This window comes from Megalobrama amblycephala, linkage group LG22 (assembly GCF_018812025.1).
Source record: "Megalobrama amblycephala isolate DHTTF-2021 linkage group LG22, ASM1881202v1, whole genome shotgun sequence".
Classification (NCBI taxonomy): Eukaryota; Metazoa; Chordata; class Actinopteri; order Cypriniformes; family Xenocyprididae; genus Megalobrama; species Megalobrama amblycephala.
This window is the reverse complement of record NC_063065.1, coordinates 22,182,201-22,200,054: the sequence shown is the minus strand read 5'-3', so window position 1 is coordinate 22,200,054 and position 17,854 is coordinate 22,182,201. Positions and strand designations below refer to the sequence as shown.

The following is a 17,854-nucleotide window of genomic DNA, read 5'->3' as shown; positions in this document are numbered from 1 at the left end:
ATGCATTTTAGTCTAGGACTAGCTTAAGCCTTGTCTGTGAAACCGGGGGGTAGAGCTGTAAACTGTTGAGGGACTCTGACCGAAACATCATGTGCAAAAAAAACAAAACAAAAAAACACCAACATGCAACTGTCACTTAGACACCCATGCTGAACAAGGTTAACATTTCAACGAAGCAAGCTGGACTTTTCTTTCTGTTTTAACAGCTAAAGCCTTTAGGGGACAAGGTAGCAGCTCGCTCACCAAAACTGTCTACCATTCTCCATAGTATGTGACAAGTGTTAACCAAGCCTACTGTAATAGGCTCCTGCAGCTGCAAGCTGTATTTGGAACGATAATAACCTCTCCGCTGTCACTCAAAATGTTGGCAAAACAGGCAAAAAAAGGAGTTGGGGTTGGGACCAGAGTCCGTTACAACAGTACAGAGAATGAAAACACTCCCTGATGGAGTTATTAGCTTACATGCGACTGCTGAAGAGTGTAGAGGGAGGGGCCATGACTTGAGGCTATGGCTATGAAGTTAGACCTGTGTTTTCATGATAACTGAGTAACGGCTTAGGGGTGCTTTATTTTGTTTATGTTTTTTTTTACTATACCTTTTGAAATGACTGGTTGAGACTGGTTGGTTCTATAAGGTAAAGGGACATTCTTTTTGTCTCAAGAGGATTGAATATTGTTTATTCAAAGGAAAATTAGAAATTCAAGTTTGGGTGTGAAAGTACCTTTACACACTGCATGTGTGCTGTTGACCTCAAATAGACTTTCTTGCCAACATCAGAAAATAATTTAAAAATGGGTGCAAATCATGTTTCATGTTGCCCATTGAGTGATGTGTCTATCCAAACGACCACCCAGTGGTTTAACCATCCTTCCTAAACACAAATGATTAGAGCAGTACCATTTAGAAATGGGTGGCACAGAGCAAATGTGGTGCAGGGCTGGCGAAGGGTGTGGACATGTCAAGTGGTTCAATACTTTTCAATTCCGTGAGAGTAAATTACATCAACCCAGCCCCAGTAGCCACAATCGCAGAGAGGTCTTGAGCATCATGCTTAATCTTTGAGACATATTTTTAGATGCTAATTTATTTTGAATGGGCGCGGTGCAGGAGACCACGCCACACGCTTTCATAAATGGCAATTATGATTAACATTGATGGATTTAGCGTGTCCGCTTTCATTAGCACTGCTAATTAGGCTGTTCAGAGAGACACGGATTCCCAACAATCACATTAATGAATTCCAGTATTTTGAGGGAATTATTGCGTACTGCACTACTAACAGTTTATAGTCTTTAATAGGCAAATAACCCAATGAAAGAGGTAGCAGTAAAAGCTGAGAAAGAATGCAAAAGAGAAAATGTGCAATCACATGTGAAACACTGATAGCAAGCAATCCATTTTTTGGTTTACACCTCTGAGACAACTCCTTGTCCTTCCTCTTAACCACATCCAAACTTGTTGGATGTTAATTTTTGTCAAGGGAAAAGCAGAGAGGGCCACAAGACAAAGAGGGCACTGTGCTACCACTACAATATTAATTCCCCTCTACAATGGTGCACGTCAGCAAACGATTCTGTTTCTCCTCAATCCATCATCTGTCATTATCCATTAAAGCAATTTTGTTGTAAAACAGAAAGCATTATAGTTTGGAATTCGAAGAAACACAGACTATATTAGACCACAAAATGCCCTTATTTATAAATCTAACATCCTGTTCTAGTTGGAGGAAGGAGCAAGAGCAATTAATTAGAGTTCTGCCCAGGGGGCAAAATGGCTAATATGCATTTACTGATTAAGTGAAACGCGTACACTAAGTGAGCTATGGCATAGAGCTCGGTTAGGCCATTTTAGAGTGCCACACTTCTTCGCTAATGTACAATTCCCAAATGATCCAATATAAACACAGCTGAAGGAACTTGAGGAAGTTCTGTCATCAGCCAGCAGGGCAGGATGGATATCTGTGTATCATCCACTGACAGGATATGAATGAGGAACTGCACTAAATTGGCTTAACTTTACCTCAGAGATTTAGTCTCAGTGTAGCAATGACATGAAGGAAGCTGCTGCAAACTTGCTGCAATTTAGGAAAAAAAATATGTTATGAACTGGGCAAGAGTTAAACCCTGTGGACTTTCACAAAAATGTGCAAAATGTATAAACATACAGCAAGAAAAACACAGAGACAATGGTTATGTTGTGTGTTGGTTCGCCACTTGAGTTCTCAAGTTGATGTCCAATGTGAAGCTAAACCATTAGAGTGCAATACGATATTAAATGTTAATATAGGATTCAGCTAAAAATACATTTTATAGGCCTATAAGTAATATATATTCACTGTTGTTGTACATAAGAGAGAAAGAGAGAACAAAAATCCATTTTAGTCCACGAATAGGACAATGGAAAAAGAAATTGCACTATATGGTGTATAAGGGACACAGGTCTTCATTCGGTCTCTGTCAGGAGCCCATTTCACTGGCTATTACTAAGAGAATAGCCACCATTTGTCCCACCTTGACATCTGATAGGGGGTATTATTACTGAGCCAGAGTGGCCACTGCCCTTTGGAGAAGGGTGCATGGTTAAGAAGATGAAAAGTCAAGCTATAGAAAAGAACGTGGATTGAGTATGAGGGAAGGAGGTGGCTGACTGGGGTCAGAGGGTAGATGTGCACGGTCTTCCATTAAAAATTCTATGCATCCCCCCTACCACCCAGTAACCCCGGTGTGTCCCACCCTTGGGCTGACACTGATTCTGCAGTGGTAGAAGGTGGCATGTGAGCCTCTCCTCTAATGAGGACTAAATTCATTCCTACTATGCGCAGAGAGAAATAGGGTCAGCTTAAAGGTAATACCTTTTGCTATGCTAATTACAGTACTAATTATTTGGAGATACTGTATATAAAAAGATCCCACAGGCTAGAATGTCTGACACTGCACTAGTCCGACAACAAAAAAGGAAAAGACAGTTATTATAGATGTGTATCTAAGTGCATTATTAAATAAAACAAACCCACAAATCCAATTTAGCATTGCCAGGACAAGCTGATGATGAAGATATGACCTACTGACTTTCTGAGAATGGTTAAAAGTAGACCCAAATGATGACTGTTAATGTACAGTATGAGACAACGAGCTTGCATAAAGAAAACAAGACCACTGCTTAACTATCTGGCCCATCTACATACTGCAGTCTAATAAGTGCTCTCTTGTTGATAATGAACAGAATGCTTAGGGAGGTCAACTAGAGGTAAACCAATGGGTGGCGTCCATGAGGAAAGAGAGAGGTAGACAGAAAGAGAAAGATTGAGAGAGAATGTGCATGGATGAGAGCATGAGGTCCCTCTGGGCTATGTCCTGGGTCACTTGAAGTTTCCCCATAATGTCTCATGTCCAGCTTATTCTTTCTTTCAACTGCACTGAGAGTAATTCAATTAACTTGCTTTCCTTGCGTGCCTTGCCCCCTCTCCTTCCTTTCACTCCCTCGCCTTCCTCCTCATCCAGGCTAGTACAATGACGGCGGCAAATGGGGGTAGGGAAGGGATAGAAATTGATGCCTTTGACCAAGTCTGCATCATATCTCATGGGAACAGTGTCATGGTCAACAGTGACACACGGAATTGGGACACTCACACCCTTCAGATGCTGATTTTTTATTACATAAGCGGAAGATGGAGAACAAAAGAGAAATGTTTGCTTTGTCAATTCTCTGACATTCGTTTCAACATCTTGGCATTTGACTAGTTTCCTTATTCTTCGTGTGTCCTTATTTCATTATCATGTACATTCTCACTTTATCTCTTTCCTTTCCCAACAGGTTATCCTTTCACTTCAAAAAAGAAATCAAGTTCCTGGAATTACGCACTTTAGAGGGCACACACTGAGACAACCAGGTGGTGTGTTGTTTTCTTTCTATCGCAATTCCGGTGCATTCTGTTGTGGCCCGGGCAATGTGCTCGTGTCAAAGTGTGTGCACACATATGTGTGGTGTCTTGTCGTGCAGCAGTTTGATCAAAGCACCGATGCCAAAGATGATGCCAAAGTTTGGAGGGCAAAATGACCTCTCCATTCACAAACCCACACTGCTGCTGCCAACTTGGAGATGTCGTGAAAGATAATTAGCTCATGCTATGACCAGCAGACCTGCTGGAAACTGGAGGAAAGGATAGGAGAGGAGGGGCTGACAGACTTAAGCTGGCATTGAGTCTGAAACATTACAAGACCACGAACATCCCACCAAGGGGTTGATTTACTCACAGGTCAGTTTGCAGCTTTTGAGACGTGCTATTTAATGGCAAATTATAGTGTGAGAAAAATGCCACATTCACACACAATCAAACCGCCCAAAACGAACACCAATCCTCTGAAAGACAAGTCTAAGAGAAAAGCAAACAAAGGGGTGGGCGAGCGGAGTGTGAACTGCTTCAACTCAATCAGAGAGCCTTTGCCCCATTCATCACTGTCTCTTTCCAGCCATCAAACTTACTACCAACACTGTCGCAGAGAAAACAAAGAAGGACAGCCCTCGGCTACACTCAATCTAGAGCGAACGAATGAGAATGAGATGAAAGTTAAGTTCTCAACAAACAGATCTCACAGCCTTAAATTTACAAGAAAAAAAAAAAAAAAACATTCAAAAATGCAACCTGAAAAATTCAATTTGCCATCTTAGCAAGGGGCCCAAGTGGAGCTGAACCTTATCAAACCCAAATCCCCATCCAACTGGTCCCTTAAGCTCAGAGCAGTGTGGGCTGAACCATAGCTGGGCAGGAGCCCCATCAATCAAAAATAAAGGGCCATTTGCAGCTCTGGCGGCAAACTAAACAAGGCCAGCATGTGCAGACATGGTGCATTAGCTCTCCAACAGGACCACATCAATTAAAGCTTAGGCACTTCTGATGTTCTCCAGGGGAGTTTAAAAACCAGGTTGGCTTGAATCAGATCTTTAACCAATCTTGCTGAGAACCTTAACTCTTGGTTCCTAAGCAGTGGTAAATTCCCCCCATTCATCTCTCTCTTTCTCTCTCTTTCTCTCTCTGTGTTCTCGTAAGTTCTCGGATTCCATATTTGGGCCTCTACATGGAAACACTGTTGCTAATGAGCTTCATCTAAACAAACTCAGAGATTTATGTTCCACTGCATTTTTACATGCATAATTAAATTACAGCAGTTTAGACAACGAGAACTTTTACTTTTTGTAGATGACCCTGTTTTCCTGTGCTGATTTCATATTGCTATTGCTAGACGCCAGGGACATTTCAGACTTTATGGTACATTTTATTAGACAAAATATATATGCCTATGTAAGCAAGATAAGTCCTATTTTTGGTCTTCCTAAAAGATAAAGACTTTACATTTAAATTTTTAGGTGTAGATTAGCACATAGATGGCTTCAAAGCTAATCAACATGGACTAAATGCCAAGGGATATCTTAACAACAGTTTTCCTATGACAACAATGTTGGTAATACTTTACAATAAGGTTCATTAGTTAACATTAGTTATCTACATTAGTTAACATGAACTAATAATGAACTGCACTTCTACAGCATTTATTAGTATTTGTTAATGTTAATTTCAACATTTGCTAATACATTATTAAAATATTGTTAACATTAGTTAATGCACTGTGAACTAACATGAACAAGCAATGAACAACTGCATTTTTATTAACTTACGTTAACGCAGATTTGTAAATACAGTAACAAATGTAATGCTCATGGTTAGTTCATGTTAGTTAATACATTAACTAATGAACCTTAACAATTTTTTATACACTTTTTTATCATTTCACTAAGTCATATCTTTAAATCGGTAACACTTTACTTGAAGGGGTGTGCATAAGACTGACATGACACCTTCATAATCTTGACATGACACGTGTCATGAATATGAAGGAGGTTTTATGCATGTTTATGACAACTGTCATTAAATGTCATTCGCTCAATTATGTCATTTTTAATGCAAAGATGACATTGTTTGAGATGTCTTTGTTACGACAACTTGACATAAACCAACACATCATAACCTGTCAGTGTCTTTGTCATGACAACGTGACATTAGCAAAACATCATAACCTGTCATAAACATGACATAGCAGATTAATTATCAAACTTAAAAAACTACTTAGCTTTATGGGTTAACATTACATTACATTATTTTGGTAACACTTCAGTATAGGGAACACATATATAAACGATTAACTATGACTTTTCCCTCAATAAACTCTGAATTTACTGCTTATTATAGTTAATTGTTAAGTTTAGGTATTGGGTAGGATTAAGAATGTAGAATAAGATCATGCAGAATAAGGCATTAATATGTGCTTTATAAGTACTAATAAACAGCCAATATTTTAGCCATATGAATGCTAATAGTAATAAGCAACTAGTTAAAAGACCCTAAAATAAAGTGTTACCATTATTTTATAACAGTGTCATCTTTTTTACGAAATTTGAAATTGTCTATTATCTGACCTTCTGTTGGAGGAAACTTAAAAAAACAAAAAACAAAAACAAAAAAAAACATGAAATGAAAAATAGTCATGACGCTGTTATAAAATTATTTGTCAGAGTATTGTCACTTAATGACATTTTAATGACAAGTTCAATTTGTACCACTGTACTTGAGCTCAAGATACATATTTATGACACTATTATAATGGCCTCATGTCAAAACCAACCACATGACAGTTTAATGCAATGTTAACCCATAAAGCTAAATGATGTCAAGTTGTCATGACAAAGACACTGACAGGTTACGATGTATTGGTTTATGTCAAGTTGTCATAACTCGGACATCTCAAACAATGTCATCTTTGCATTAAAAATGACATAATTGAGCGAATGACACTTAATGACAGTTGTCATAAACATTCATAAAACCTCCTTCATATTCATGACACGTGTCATGTCATGATTATGAAGGTGTCATGTCAGTCTTATGCACACCCCTTCAAGTAAAGTGTTACCTTTAAATCTTAATCCAGTGGTGAGATAAACAAATTGTTCTTTAATCACGCAACTAAAGGTATTCTTAAGAACATCTGAGCTGGAACATAAAGGAAATGAGCAACAGGATTTTCTCAGCTGTGACGGCTCACAGCGGAGAACAGAAACTTCCATATTGGGAAACCTGTTCTGTGTGGAAAGCTGGAGAGGCCTTTGCCAAATTCTCTTTAGAAGCTTCATCATTCTTTTGTCAGAGGTGGAATTTTGAGATTTCTAATGTCTTCTGTGCTCTACTGGGACAAGGGAGGAGGTTTGCTACTACTTTGTTAAATCCTAATTGATTTTTCTCACTCCTCACTCCCTTCTCTCTCATTTATCCAACTATAACTTGTATATCCTGTAGGGTTTTGTATTTGAATCTTTCCCTTTTTTCATCCTATCTGCCTTCTGCCTCCTCCTCTTCATCTACTCACTTTCTAACACTCTCTTCCTTTTCTTCCCCACTTCCCTACTTCATCACTCTCTCCTCCCCTCATAGATAAGCTCACGCTGAGTGGCGAAGTGCCTAGGCTTTCTGAGAGAGAGACAGAGAGCGAGAGAACGAGGAGGACATGAATCAAGCCAGTGACAGAACAGCAGGGAGGACAGCAGATGTCACAGAGAGAGAGAGCTTTTCAATCAGCCTGTCCTTCCAACACACAGGCCAAGGTGAAGCGCTTTAGCGGCGGAAACCCCTTGCCCTGACACACACATACCGAAAGATACACACAATTTAATCTTTCTCATTAGTCAGACCGCTTTACAACCTCAAGTTGCCCAGTGTCATGTGAGGGGGTTAAAGGGCCAAAGAGTAAATGTGGTGATGAAATGAATACCATAGAGTGAAAAAGGCATGACTGTGGAAAATAAAGAACAAACTAGTGTTGTCAAAAGTACTGACTTCGATACCAAGTCAGTAGTGAAATTTTAAAAAATGTGATGCTTTGAGCACTGTTGAGCAGATTTGCAAACACCTCTGATTGGCCATTGTGTTCACGCGCTCAACATATATGTCTGAAAGCGCTTTGAAAGCGTTTGAAAGAGCGGTCCACTGAGAGAGGCCTGCTTTCAAACTCTCCCGTGTATATCCGTGTAAGCACTCGGTGAAGAGAGTCAAAGTCTATTTACAACATGTTTTGAAGTGTTGATCATTGTAGCCAATCACAGACATATCTGATGAGCGTGTGAACACAATGGCCAATCAGAGGTGTTTACAAATCGGCTCAACAGCGCTCAAAGCGTCACATTTTTAAAATTTTATTTCACTTCGATACTAAGTCGGTACTTTTGACAACACTACAACAAACAACAATCGTTTTAGAGCTATGAAATGAATCTGGCTAGCGTAGCTCAGATAACATGCTACTGGATGAATTTGTTAGAAAAGTTTGAGTTCACACTTGAAAGTCTTATTGTATCTCTGAGCACACTATGAAACATTGTTAAGACCTAATAATGATTGTTTTTAAACACGTTTTACAGAAATACTCCCCCTGGCTTTCACTGGTCGAACAGACAAATAGCCACACCCCAGACTCATGCCATTGCTTGAACTGTTACTGTGTTAGGCTGGTCACGATTCTCAAACAAACAACAATGGTTTGAAAGCACCACAGAGTTTAAACTTTTCAGGGGAATCAACCTCCTGTTCTGAACAGCCTATGTGGGCACTTTTGTGTATGTTTTTTTCCTATGTTTATGCCTCATTTTCCATCTGGACTGGCTTTAGTAACACCACCTCGCTCTTGCTCCATATGACAGCTGCTGCCTCCTTTCCCTGTACCCAGAATTCAGTGCAGAGCCAGAACAAATGTGATTTAGAGGCAGTCTAGGGACAAGAAACAACCTCCCAACACAGCAAAAGGCTCAGCGCAGTAGCAAAAATCCTTGCTTTGCGGTCTGCTTTCTGTCTGCTCTGCGACACAAAGCACATCAACCGTAAAGAGAAAAAATGGCATCTTCGTGAAATGAAACAGGAGTGGTACACCTGTTTTAGGAGCTCGGATGGAGTCAGGCACGGATCTCTGCCTTTCATCAACAGCTCACGAATGGCCCGGTACTGCTTTTGATCCTACGATTGCTTCCCTGACCCTCCCTGAGAATAGATCGCTGTGCTCATGTTTGTTAACAGGGGCCATAAGTATTTAAAACAATCTCTGTCAGGCCAAGCCTCCTCCACTGCCCAGAGGTCAAAGCATTCCCTGCCTTTAAAAACCTTCATCATTGAGGATGAAAGGAGGTCCGTTGCATTCCATACTTCTTTGGTTTTCCCTTCCGTGACAACCGCTGATGAATGTTCATGCCATACGTCTCCCTCACTGTGTTTATTCGTTGTGGAGGAGTGGAGAGGGCCAGTGTTAGGTGTCTGGAGGAAGCAGGGAGAGTTACGGCCATTCCCAGCCTGGCTATGGTGCCTCTCAGTGGGGGAGAGGAGACTCACGGGGCCCCTACTGCACTGGAGCACACAAACAATGGATCGAGACCCTGCCTGAGTGGAAGAGCTGTGTTGATATTTAAACACCAGTGAGATCTACTGTTTTACCCTTTCTCTTCTCAGCCACAACACTAATTCACATCAACAGCAGGGCATCTGAGCAACTGAATGAGTGTGTTTCTATATGAATTAAACCTAAAACTTCTTTATGAAACAAACCATCACTAAATCAAAGGCATCTACTGTTAGTGTCTCCATGACTAATCAGCTTTATCCAAGTCTCCGAGCAACACAGATACAGGATGTGTGGTTTGTTTGGCAAGCCAAAAGTGTATTTGCTTTCTCTGCAGGACATGTGGCACTTTGCGGGCTGACCCAGCAGGGCGGCGCTGAAGGTTGGTCACTGTAAAGCTGCGCTTTCAGGCTTAAGTTTACTGCGGAGACATAGGGCCTTTTAGCGACCTCCTTTGGGACCATTCTTGAGCAAGCATTCTCTGAATGCCATCTTGACTATTCGCAAGTGCACACACATGCACAAATCCAAACCGACCGGCCATTGTTGCACATTCTCTGACTAAGTACAAAGAATACTGCTTTAAGCAGCAAAGCTTTCGAGAGCAAAGCTACACTCTGTCCTTTACCACGTTTCAACAATTCCGCCATCCAACACATCCCCTCACGGCTTCAAGACAGGAATCTAACAATCGGGAGGAAATGTTTCCAGTTTTTGTTGGGTCAGCGGATTGGGGCGCATCAATGATTCATAATGCTGTCAGAGGAATGTGTTATCTGCAGAGGGCGGCCTCTGACACAACACAGTACAGACACAGAGACACACTATGACCTCACTGAAGTCCATCTGCTTTAAGAACACTAAATACACCCGTGTGACACATATTCAACAACGCTGTCAGCCTTTTTTCTTCAAAAATGTTCTTGCAGTAAAACCAGTTTATTTTATCATAAAATAAAATGTTAAACATATAAGTTTAAATAATAAAGAATTCAAATATATACAAATATAATTAAAAAAATGTTCATATGAATATATCCATTGGCTCCAATCACAAACAAAACATGCCTGACATCATTCTCGTGCAACACCCAGTGTCGACTCTGATCCGGCAGCTGTTTTTTGTTCACAAGTGGACATGAAGCATTTCTTGTTTGCTTTGTTGATAACGGACATGTTATGCTGAGCATGTGCGTTCCATTTGTTGCTAATTAGATTGCGAGCGGCGCACTGAAGCGTGTGTTGTAGTTTCCCTCGCTCGGCAGTCCATCTGATAAAGAAGCCATTTCGGCCATCAACAGTTTCCATTATGCAAGAGGCCCTTAATGTGTGTCCAGCTGAATCTGGGAGTCAAGAAAACACCGCCTAATCTATAGAAACCAGATCCACCAAACAGATGTCTATCTGGTCATAGAATTGAATTAGAGATAGAGGTAGTGGTGGTGGTGGGGGGTGTCAGTCTCTGTCGCTCATAACTTTCAGCCAGTCACAACGAAAATTACTAAACAACTTCGAATTTGTTTGAATGGCTGTCCTCTACAGCAATTTAAAATGATAGATTGAAGTGGAAAGATTATAGAGCGGTACTGAACCCCAGTGAACGGCATATGTTGCCTTGGAGGGGAAATACAACCGCAGCACGCTTTAGGATTGGGAAAAAAGCCCTGGAGCAGAGTTCCCGCAGAAAACGCAGCACGGAGGGCATGAGTGTGTCTTCAAGTTAGCACTTAAATGGTTCTGCTATTTTATGAACCGCGACCACATGCAAAGGCATAATGCAAAACCAAGCATGGACATTTGGCATATGGTACAAAGAGCATTTTTGAGTAACGGATGAAGCAAGGCCATAATCATGTATTGAACATTGGGGGGCACCATATTTTGTGTTAAGAACGGAAAAAAGTTCCAGGTCTATTGTAATTATTAAATAATCAATTTAAACATATATATATATATATATATATATATATATATATATATATATATATATATATATCATAAAAATGTTGAGTAGTTTGCATCATTGGATATTACCTTCGGTCGCTGAATTTTTAAATCATAAACAGTCGTCAAATATTAAATGTTTAGCTACTTGCCACATACTCTTTCACTGCTAAAACGAAAGTGTCAAATTGAAATTCGCGAAGTTCATCTTTTGCGAACCGTAAGCCCCGCCTTCTTTGTTTTGATTGGCCATCTCAGTCATTCTGACAGTGATGTTAGACCGCTGAGGCAGACCAGTCTATAAATGTAACTTTTAAAACCTTTTTTGTCATCCTAACAACAAACAGAGCGGTGAATAATGGAGTACAGCAGAGCAGCATCAGTCATAGTAAATATTGGGGGGGACAATTTGGCCATTTCTAATTATTGGGGTGGACTTGTCCCCCTCAATGTCTATGGTGGTTACAGCACTGCAATGAAGCCAATCAGATTAAAAAAAAATAAAATAAATGACTTCTGAACAATTTACTGTAAACACGAAATGACGTCCGCAATCCACTGCTGTTTTGAATTAGGCGATTTGATGGGAGGGGCTAAAAAAGAGTGGTATTGATGATGTCAGCTGAAAAGGACATTTGTTTTAGAGGCGGAGAAAGTTATACTTTGATAGATTTTGAAGTCTTTTGGAATAAAGCACTTGTGTATCATGGACAAAAAGAAAACAATTAAGCTACTATCCAGTTTGTGTGCAAATTACATAAAATCAGAAAGCACTAATCCTAAATTTTGATTATGAAGTCTATTTCGAACGACTTCATAATCCTAAATAGTTCCATAAAAAAATCCCAGCACACTTTAAAGAGCTCACGTTAAACTCATTTATATCCACTGACTGCCTCGGGAGCTAAACTTGCAATTCTTTAACTTGGCTTGTTCGAACACAGGCTGGATAATTTCATTAGGAGGGCTCATTATGTCCTCACCATGTGTGTATCCACACTCCATTCACTCTAAGTATCCCCTGGTTGGAGATTTGTGTGTGTGTGTGTGTGACTGGAGGGGGGTCTGGTCGTTTCTGGGCAGCGAAACCTGAACTCTCAGAAGAGACGGACCCCCTATGAGCAGACAGTGCGGGGTCATCTGGGGCTGTAAATCTCTGTAGGTTTACAGAGCCATAAAAAGGTAAAGATCCTGATAAACGGTGCCATTAATACAAGGCATTCAGTGAAAACAAAGGACTCCAGGCGGAAGACTATCTGGGTGGAGGGGATACAGTAACAGAGTCGGTCACACTCTGACAGTACAATGACGTCCCTCAGACCCGCCAGCGCAAACAAAGGAAACAGACGGAATGAGAAGGAGAAAGAGTGAGAGAAGACGGTGGAAACAAGCTACACCAACCAAACCACATGTGAACTATTGAATCATGATGTAAAAAAAAAAAAAAAAAAAAAAAAGCTTTCAATACCTTATTGTTTTACCTTTTGGCACGACAAAAGACAGTGTGTAAAAAGAAACTCCAACACACAAGTATACACAATATGTGTTATTTTTAACACATTTACAGAAAAAAAAAATGGTTTTGGAAAATCTTAGTGAAATCAGCACTAAAAGAAGCCAAGCACACGTGTGGCCCTCTGCTCTACACCAGATGAACGTCTTGCACATACTCAAACAGCACCAGCAGGTGGCGCACCTCCACACCAAATACTGAACACTTACTTGCACTCTCTGTCTTCCAGGTCAAAGTGAGGGTTGAAGTTGATCAAAATCCTCTGGTTCGGTCCTGGAGCTGTAATCACCCATATGCATTTCTGAGATGGGTAGTAAGACACCGGATAACCGGGTGAAGTGAGGTAATTTGCGCTACTGATTTTGATATTGTCCCCACATTTGTCTGAAAGAACAGAAAAAAAAAGAAAAAAAAAAAATCATTCATACTGAAAATACATTGCTGGTCACCAACATTCAATATCGCATGTTGTGTTTTGGATGCTGCGAACCAAACTTTTTAACTAGCTAAACCAGGTTTATCAGAGAGATCATACTGATCGACCAGCTTCACCTTTTCTGTTGGTTTACCAACCAATAATCCATACGTAAAATAAAGAATATCTACAGTAATATGAAATAAAAAATGAGTTTTAACAGTGCCTTTTGTTTCAGTAACGCTTTCCATACTACGAACACATTCTTTATTCAGTGTGACGTTGCTTTATTTTAGAATATCTAATACAATAACACCACTGTAGTTTGACATAAGAATGACTATGCCGTTTCACTCCAAATATTCAGAGAAAATCTCCTCTAGTCATTTCTGACCTATTTCTATGCACTAAATAAAGGCTTGATATTTTCGCCTACATTTAATGTCATTATGTGGGAGGGGAAGCATGACCTTTGTCTCTTCCATAATTTATTTATTTGCTCTTTCAACAACTCTACAACTGATCAACACTGAATTTCATCATATCCATCAACAACAAACAAACTCATGGAGCACCACATGGTTTAACAGAGATGTTTACCTATAAACACTAACTTTTTATTGAACAAAACAGGGTTTTAATGTAAAATTGTTTACATAGGAATACAAGTAAGTATACAAAAACAACTTAAGATATTTGAGCATGCTTCATGTTTTAAATAAGGTCCAGTAAAGTTTAATGCATAATAATGTAAATTCAAAGAAGAAAATGTATCTTTATCATGCCTTTTGATATTGTTAAAATACAACAAGAGTGAATGAACACCATGTAATCTCTCTTAAAAGTCTAGAATTTGTACTATTTAATCGTTATTTTAATTTACGGAAGTATACGCATAACTTTTTAACCCATGTTCTCTATAAGTGACTGAAGAATACATGCAAGTGACCCCAGGAAATTTCGCTAGAATCCTTCAAGACTTTATTCCGGACAGATTTAGCAATACACGCGCATAAGTGAAAAATACAGGACTTCTTACAATAATGGCCTAGTCAATATACCATAATAACCTAAGTTTATAAATAATATTAGCCTATAGCTATATTTCCCTACGACTAATGGGACCGAATTATTATTTATAATTCTATAGTTCGCAATATCAGGGCAGTCAGTTAGGCGTCATGTTTTCAGGAATAATTTTAACTTTGTTATAAAGTTGTTTCCTTAATTTGGCCGAGATTAGGATAATTTATTAATAAGTTATTAGACGAACAGAAAACTTACGTAGCACTTTTGTTTCTTTTTTAAAATTTTTATTAGTTATTAGCAAACATAATATAATGGTAATGAGTCAATCTACATCCAAATCTTAAACTGGTATATGAAAATTAGTTTCGTGACATTTTGAAATATTAGAACGCACATTAACTTCATTTACGAAATATAAAGGCATAAGCCTGTTTAAATTATAATGAAAAATGAATAATACAAATGTAAAATAAATTTTGTAAACATTAATATTATTAATAGAAGTTATTATGAAATATCATGTGAACGCATTTGACCACAGTCAGACAGTGCGTTTATTGCACAGTCGAAAAACAAAAATAAGAACTGAGTATGAGAGCGGATAAAACGCATGGTTTTGACTGGCCATCCAGTGTCAGAAACAGGCGGCAGGTGAGAGCAGGTGACCAGACTGAAGTCGCAACCCCTCATTACAGCTTTCCTCATCTAGTCCCCCACAAAAGTCATTAAAACACCCCGGTTACTCAGTTGACACTCACCATTTTTGAAAGCACTGACGATGAGAAAGATTCCCGTAAAGAGGATCAACACTAATCCACAATGCATCCTCGATTCCTAGAGTTCTGTGTGTGAAAATGATACAAATTTGAAAAATGAAGAAAAAAGAAAATCCTTAAATGGTCGTTTAGTGATAATTCCTCTCATTCGCAAGGAAGGAAACCAAAAGAACGCGCAAAAACGGCTGTGAGCTGTAGAAACGCGGGTTTTGTGCGTCTTCAGGTCGCTTGCATCCTGCCATTCAGCTCTGGTTTCCTTTGCGCTCTCCCAGACGCGCTCCTCTCTCCTTTGCCATTTCCTTCAGCCTGTTAAAGAATGACAGAAAAAAAACGTTGCAGTTCCGCGAAACAGCCGTAATCCTGTGCGTAAAGCGGGTGAGATATATCGCGTGTAGCTATACTTTGGCTAAAAGTGGTTTGGATACGCGAATCAGCCTCCGCGTAGTAACCCGGCGTTCTGCTTAGTCTCAAAATCTGAGTGAGGAACACAAACATCTGGCGATTGGCTTTGCCATAACAGCGTCTTAAACAAGGGATACACCCCCTAAATTACGCTTCTCTTCTTCCTAGAGTTTGTTGCTCTGCCGTGTGCCAGACGCGCAGGGGATTCTCATTGGTTTGATTACACATATGCAAAGCCCGACCTATATGGAGCCCAACCTCTCCTATAAAAGAGCCAAGAGACCCCTTGCTCTCTGTGAGACACTGTCCAGCGCTGTGGAAGCGCGGCACGGGTGCTTTCCTTTATGTCAAGCGACGATGGAACTTGCTGATCAAAATAAAGAACTAGCTTCAATAATATTAGTTCTCGCTGTATGCTGGATTCTGTACTGATTTATACGGAAACCGTTTCAAACATGAAAATGCTTAAAATCTGCCATTTATTTCATTATAGCTATTGTTTCATATTTGCATTGCATATATCGTAGGCTATCTATATTATTTTAGTGCATTTTTTCCATACTTCACGTGAGATTTATTATTTTTGCTATTATTATTAATCTAGAACTTCGTTCAATATTGCACAATCCTGATCATTAGAAGGATGGACATATTACAAATATGGAAATGTGTCCATGTGCATTTTCTTTAAAGGTTTATCACACTGAAATCTGTTGCAACCTTGTCTCATTACACTGCATGGTGACTTAAATCGCGTGTTTCATCCATAAATACAAAGAGGAGCATTAAACGAGTGTGATTTGCGCGCGTTACGCAGCAGTATGGATGAATAAGTTGGTCGTGCAAGAGCGCATCGATTTCGCTTTCGTGCGCGACGGTGTCCTTATTATAAACAGAATATTTTTGTCACTTCAACCGAATCCTTTCTGCTTAGACAAACAATCAGCACTTGCCTACAAGCTGTTAAACCCGTTAACATCCAGTACAGTATACGATCCGGCGATCGCCGTTATCTTCTGCAGCTAAACAGCCTCCTCAAATCCGTAAACATCAGACTCGGAGCTGATCGCGTCTCCCTCTCCAAATAAGAGTCAGTCTCCGCTTGTATCCTTCATTTGGCTCTGCGTTTGGTTTTGCGCAACAGCCACCGCCGCACTCAACGCGAGGAATCACAGGGTCCTGTCGTACTGAGTCAGGCTGAAATCTTCCAGTGACCGTGGGCTCGCTCATGCAGCCATTCAAAGAGGTCGAAACCAGACGGGTCCGGAGAGAAGGCAGAAAGCGCGCTTCATTCTTAAGGATTCTGAGAGAAGTTCTGCACTCCGCTGCGCGCCACGGGCTCAGCGAGAACGCGAGCCCATCCAGAATGCCTCACGCCCTGTTCCATGATGCTGCCCCGGCAAGCCGCCTACACCATCCACTACACTGAAACAAAGCATTTGTTGAATGAACACTACAATCAGATTGTTGAAATCATTCTAAAATCATTTTCACAATAGAGTTTGTATATCACAACCTATTCTTAATAAAGCTTAAAGTTGATATTAAAATGTATTTTGTGCATGGATGGTTGATTCAGCACAAGCGGGCCATCAGTTAAAGTGGGACAAATAGGTTTTATGACCGATTGCCCTTATCAGGAGACAATCAGATATAACAGTCATTAATAAATGTCACAAGACTCTTTGTCATTCTCATTCTGAACGAGCACATGATGGAAGATCCGCCCTGCAAATGACTTTATGGTGGTTTTTCATTGATCATTGGATAGTCAATACAAAAGGTTTGTATTGTTGAATACGTGAATTTAGGTATACTTTTTAGAGTTTGTTTTAACCAATATCTCACTTTTGCTTAGACTGGGACACCTTTAAAAGTTGGAAAAAAGCTGGAAATTTCCTGCAAACAGACACGTTTTCATGCTGTATGAGTTCCATGTTTTCTATCTCGACTCGAATTGATCTAGATGATGATCAAATGGACTTCATGTGGACTTTGAAGCAGCGGTTTAGACCTTGGATCTGTAACGTTACGTCATTTTTGTAAATCTTTATTTTTGTACAGACAGTCTAGCTACAGTACAACTTCCACTGGTACCTCAGGATTGTGGTAGACATTTAGGCTATTATTTTATCACATAACCGTTTAAACTGATGGAAAGGAAAGCATTTTTTTTCCCCCTTTGGTAAACTACAAACTTTCTGTGACTGACAAGTCAATTTAAACTTCTCTCTTCCGAGTAGTATTTTAAATGCCATGCTATAAAAATTCATCCAATGCTAAATCATTGAATCGGATTTTATATTTGTCAGGTAAGCCTATAACCTCAATGAGAGTTTTTAA

The 17,854-nt window shown here is 39.7% G+C and overlaps 1 protein-coding gene across 5 annotated transcripts in view; it reads right to left on the bottom strand.

The window, feature by feature from the left end:
* Positions 1-16,936, bottom strand: part of nrp1a (neuropilin 1a) — a 74,512-nt gene extending 57,576 nt beyond the window's left edge. For 3 of the 5 annotated variants that reach the window (XM_048173871.1, XM_048173873.1, XM_048173874.1), the window contains exons 1-2: positions 15,092-15,742; positions 13,099-13,273 (exon numbers count right to left, since the gene is read on the bottom strand). In XM_048173871.1, the coding sequence (XP_048029828.1) occupies positions 13,099-13,273; positions 15,092-15,158 (242 nt within the window). In that variant the 5' untranslated portion in view covers positions 15,159-15,742. Of the gene's footprint in view, positions 1-13,098; positions 13,274-15,091; positions 15,743-16,464 lie in introns of those variants that run through there. The other 2 variants (XM_048173872.1, XM_048173875.1) reach the window with 2 other exon arrangements.
* Between the last annotated feature and the right edge of the window lie 918 nt (positions 16,937-17,854).